Genomic DNA, 5571 nt, shown 5'->3' with positions numbered 1-5571 from the left:
ATCTCCAGACTTGTGGTCCAAGCCAGGCAGAATGCTCCTGTTTCACTGAGTATCAGTATTACAAGGTCTAAACAGTCTGTCCTGCTTTAGCAATGCCAGCAACCTTGCACCTATTAGCAGTTAACCCATGAGACTGACCATGCATTTAAGCACAAGTATACTATTAAGTACATAAATAGACACGTTTACTTTGCTAAACAGTGCCACAGTTTTAACATCTTGAAGGGCTGAACTCTCGAGACAACACGGTTTACTAATTCTTATAAATATCCTCCAAAACATGATTTTTCATATTATGTTGACAACAGTACTGTGTCCCCTGAAGTTATTTCAGAGTCCTGACTGTGTGTAGAGCTGATTCCAGTGTCAGAGTCTGTATCATTTATGTCCAGATTAGTCACTCTATGAACAAAGTCAGGGACAGCAATGCTGTTACTGGAGATGCCACTGCCCTTGGGTGGCTCTTCATTTGATGGAAGCCTAGTTTCAATGTTGTCTTTAACATGTAGTAAATTAAATTCTTCTGTAAGAAGTTCATATTCTTTTTCCTTCTTTTGAAGCAATGAGTCCCTGTATGTAAGTTCTTTCTGAACACAGCTCAGGTATGAGTTGATTCTCAGACCATCTTTCATACTTTTTTCCAGCTCATATTTTACACTTTCCAAATTTGAATTTTCCAGTTCAGCGTTAGCAGCTCCTTCTGTGTGAACATCATCTCCATTTTTTTCTGTGCATATACCATGTACCTCTCTTTCAATTTCAGCACACAGCTTCTCTATTAATTGTTTGTGATGTTTCAGTCTCTCTTCAACCTGTAAAATTCCCTCACTTTTGCTGAAATAGTCATGCATCTCTTTTTGATCATCTGGCCTACTCCCTTGCTGCTCAGCCTCACTTGGATTGATCATTAAATAGGAGTCCTGCACATAATTTTCTCCATCATTGGCCACACGATCTAGATGGAATTTTGCTTCACATTTTTCAATTTCCATATCTAGTTCCTTCATTCTAAGGACTTGCTGATGAATGGTATGATCTTGAGAAATGATCAGATGAATCAGTGTCTCCATATTATCTCTCTCTTGCTGAACACTGTCCTGTTTAAGCTTGGCCAGTTTCCGGAAAGTCTTCCTGACAATTTTCTTTTGTTTGTCTATCGGCAACATCTTCATGTAATTCGCTGGACTGAGCTCCCACTGTTTTTCTACATTTTGTACTACCTTAGCTTCAGCTGTCTTCCACAATGGAAATGAGAGAAAAGCATCTGACTTTACCAACACAAAGTGCAAATTAGACTGTTCTTCCCCCCAGGCTTTCCAAAGTCTCAGAATCTTTGTCAAGGGCGGAAGTACTCGCTCTGAGCCTCTCCATTTTTCTACAATGCAGTAGTCACTGGGTTTTCCAAAAAGGACCTTTTTCTCTCCAAATGTTGCCTGATGTTCCTCAAGCAGTGCTTGAACCACTTCTGCGCAAGTTGTGCGCTTTGTCAGGCCGCATACAATCTTCTCTTCCTGGCAAACCCAAACCACAATCTCTCTTTCATTTGAAGCCATGTCCTTGTTGGGAGACCTGGAAAACAAGAGACCAAATATAAATTACCTATCAATGGCACAGACTGTGTGAATAATAACTATAATTCTGATATGACTACCACATTGAAAAATTCTCATATTATTGTACAAAACAATATACTTGTTTAAATTACATGAAGAAATACCTTTGGATTAAGACAGAAAAACACACCCATTTCAGCTACTGCTTTCATATTTTTACTAGTCCAGCTGAATCTGAAGCTCACGCAAAGTGTCGTTATCAAATTTAGGTTTTTGTAGTAAGTGTGTATTAACAATAAGTGACGAAGTTTGGCAGTCTGCATTACATTTCCAGACTGTCCTCAGCTAACACAACTTTCAGATCCGCACACACAGACATTGCGCAAACTTTTGTAAGCTCTTAATAACACCGAGGGTCCTGAAGGGAAGAATCATGCCTCCAAACACTGTGCAAATACTGAACATAGAAGGACTGAAAAAAGATGATTGAACACCAGATAAGTTAAAAGAACTTGATGATAGGATAATTCTATAGCTCTTTTGCCACACCTGCACCCACAGAAGCATAAACACCATTATTTCCTACTGCGATTTTTCACTAACAAGTCTCAAGGAATTTGTTGTTTTTCCTGAAGTACCAAATAGCCTGAATCCCCATGAGTTGTGAGAGGGAATACCAACTGTGAGAGAATACATGTATAGGTCCATATTTTATAACCTCCGTAATGACACAGAAATGTCAGAAAATGTAAAAAAGTTAAAATTTGTTTTTATTTATTTACGAATTCCAATGAATGTGGTATTAACCTGATACTAGCAGCTGGTCCCTCCTAATACATTGAGATACCTAACTTCAGGTGTCTAAGATCCCATTATGACTACTGTAGCTGTGTAATCAATACAATCAGTGGAGTCTAGAGAGCGATATAGCTGACCAAATGCAGAAGTTCACTTTACAGTTAACTCTTAAGTTTGTCCCCGTTTGAGTAGCCCTGGACTGCCACGAGCCAACATTGGCAGGGTGGCCTTGTGGAACCTGTCCAGGATATTCCTGTCCTCTAGCCTCCACATGCATAATTTGCTTCTCGCCCAGACCTGGTGATTTGGCCTCTTGCCTAAAACGATAAATCAATAAATTTTCTGAGGAAAAATGCCTTTCTTTGGATTTTCTGGTATCACTTCCAGTTCGTTTGAAAGAATGAGATTTAGCCCAGTCTGACAGAGAAAGCTTGAAAATGAAAATGACAATTCAGACAATATTCGAAGGGCACATTTGTTGCTATCTGGGACTACTTATTCACAGTATCTTTCTAGTCTTTTGAGACGTAGTAGGAATGGAGTTTTACTTGGCTTAATTAGGGTTACACCATATGATTATTAAAGCACTCCAACTACTATGCAACACAAGAGACAAACTGCAATCCAATAAACTGAACTAGGATTGACTCAGCCCTAGGTGCCACTCTGACCAGGAGGCAACAATCCTCAAAAGACAGGAAGCTGCAAATGAATACTAATAAAACCTACAAAAGTGAGTTTATTGGTATCATCGCACAGGAGAGCTCTGTCCAACTACATTTCTCCACGTCTTGGAACATTACTCTGTAAAATTTGTGTTTTGGTAGATTACTCTGAGTGATGACATCATTTTCCCATTCAATAGCTCCCTCTTACAGACCAGCATTTTCCAGTAATTATTTTTTAAAACTGGTGTTTAGAAGATTAATTATGTTTTCATAGACTACTTCTCAAAATAGGAAAGCATATGTCACAGATATACAAAATGGCAAAATGGCACAAAACCCCAGAAATATTCAAGTTTAAATGGAGGGGAGGGAATGAAAGGCGATACCAGATTAAATGGCATTACTGTTAAGTATGTCACATGCTAAAAAGTCAGTTTCTGGAAGTGTTTTTAGGTTTACAGAACACAGGATGCTATAGAAATATTTTTGTCTGTTGACAGATTGGTAGTTAAATGAAACTTATATAAATAGACAATTGCAACATAAGTCAGCTGTGACTGTCAAATAACTCAGTATTTGCTTTACACTACAGCTATAAAAAGAAAAAAAACCAACATATAAACTACAGTTACACAAAATGATTTATCAAAAATACAGTGTCTCAAACCATGTTCACTACTGATACATAAATAACTGACCTAGAAATAAAAGCGTATTACCAGTCATTGAATTTCTACTTATAAAAGTACTGACAGGAAAAAAAAAAGGGGGGGGGCATAAAAATATAAGAAATACCAGGTTGGGACTTTGAGGCGGTAAATTCATTGTGTATTTCCTGTTGTTTTTTGTAATCAATAAATACATTTCAGGAAATGAGGGCTACCTCAGTCTTGTAGCATTGTTCTAAGAGTCATGCAATTTTTTTTGCACAGTGAAACTTTTCCCATTTTTTTCTCATTCTCGTTTTCGGTTGATTGCCGTATTTTCTCCTAGTCAATATTTTCAGTGTGCAACAGAGTATGTGAGTTAAGCAGAAGCTTACTGTCTCTTTTCCTCCTGGCTCCTTTAAAACTTTCCTATGAAGACAGGAGATGTTAGTAAATCATCAGATAAATTTGAAACCCCCTAGATACTCCATAGTATTAGTGTACTGATAAATACTTTTGCTATACCCGTTTTTTATATGGACTTCCCACAGATTTCAGCAGGAGTTAAGCAAGCTTCTGATGGAAATACATTGTTTATTGTAAAGCAATCTCTACAAGATGTCTGCAAACAATATCGGTATAAAATAACATTTTAAAATTACTGTTTTCAATCATTTTTTAGCTGTTTATCACCCCCTGTTATTTTTTTCAGCTACAATGCACCTGTCTACCCAGACTTTACTTTGAGGTTTTTTGGGAAGGATTCTTCTTTACCTTGTCTATAGCGTATTTAACATACTGAAGTCCATAACTAGTAGTAGCACTGCACAAATGAATAATGTATGCACATGCAGGTACAAAAAGAACTCAGGTAGCTTACACATGAAAATATATCCTTATAAACATATATATGTATGTATAGCATATGTAACATACACCTTGTAATTATATTGTCACCTTCTACAGAAAAGGAGAGAAGAAAAAAAAAGATATTCTGAACACCACTGTAATTCTTGGATCAAAACAACTGTAAAGTGCAAATTCTTTCATTATTTTTTCCATGTGTTTGCCACAACATATATTATTTTCATTTTTATTCAATAGCCTCACTAAATTTTTGATCTTTCTTTTTAATCAAAATGAATTAACAAGTCATTTATAGTCCTACAGTGCCATGGAATTCTAACATCTTCTAAAAAATCAAAAGTGTTCTTCATTATCTGCCACTAAAAAATGGTAAACTGGTGTGGTCTATTATGGCCCTTTTAAGTAAAATTTACTGTTTAATTCGTTAATCATAGTTAATTGAGGTAGTGCCAAACAAAAATGAAGCTTCAGCGTGTCAGTCACAGCATAACAATTATTAAAGACTTGCTTTCAGGATGCAAGAAGATGCTAATACTAGGAAACATCTTTCTTTTAGCTGTGCTTTCCTCATAGAATGGGGAGAGCAGACTCTGCATATACAACATGGAATTCATCTCACTCAGGCAGCTGGAAGTCAGGATTTCGACATAAATTCACCATCAAAGTTCCTCCTTGTCATGGGAGGAGAGTGGACCTCCAAGGAGAAAGTCACCACAGCCTTAACCATCTATGATCATTGGGACAAATCCTCAAATGAAGCTATTTCTCTCTTTCATTACCTACAAGAGACCTATGTGGCCACCTTCAAATAAATAGCTCATTTTCAGGTAGCTAAATACAGGTGAGAGAATCTAATCAGTTTCTGGTTTATTGTCTGAAAGAAATGTAACAAGAACGGTTCAGACAGCAGTGAATTTAATAAAGATAACCAAACATGGGTCCTACATATTGCAATTCATAGCTTAGTTTAGATGCTTACTACTCCATTCACTGTTCAATTTATTACTATCATTTATAAGGAAATCCATGAAGTCATTT

General features: G+C 36.8%; 1 protein-coding gene across 1 annotated transcript; it reads right to left on the bottom strand.

The window, feature by feature from the left end:
* Window positions 1-293: 293 nt before the first annotated feature.
* Window positions 294-1562, bottom strand: RASSF9 (Ras association (RalGDS/AF-6) domain family (N-terminal) member 9). Its single transcript, XM_009882619.1, has one exon. It carries the CDS (start codon window positions 1551-1553, stop codon window positions 294-296), a length of 1260 nt encoding a protein of 419 aa, XP_009880921.1. The 5' UTR covers window positions 1554-1562.
* Between the last annotated feature and the right edge of the window lie 4009 nt (window positions 1563-5571).

The sequence above is a fragment of the Charadrius vociferus genome, unplaced genomic scaffold (assembly GCF_000708025.1).
Source record: "Charadrius vociferus isolate BGI_N301 unplaced genomic scaffold, ASM70802v2 scaffold72, whole genome shotgun sequence".
Taxonomy (NCBI): Eukaryota; Metazoa; Chordata; class Aves; order Charadriiformes; family Charadriidae; genus Charadrius; species Charadrius vociferus.
Note: the sequence above shows the minus strand (reverse complement) of the source record. Positions and strands in the feature narration are given on the sequence as shown.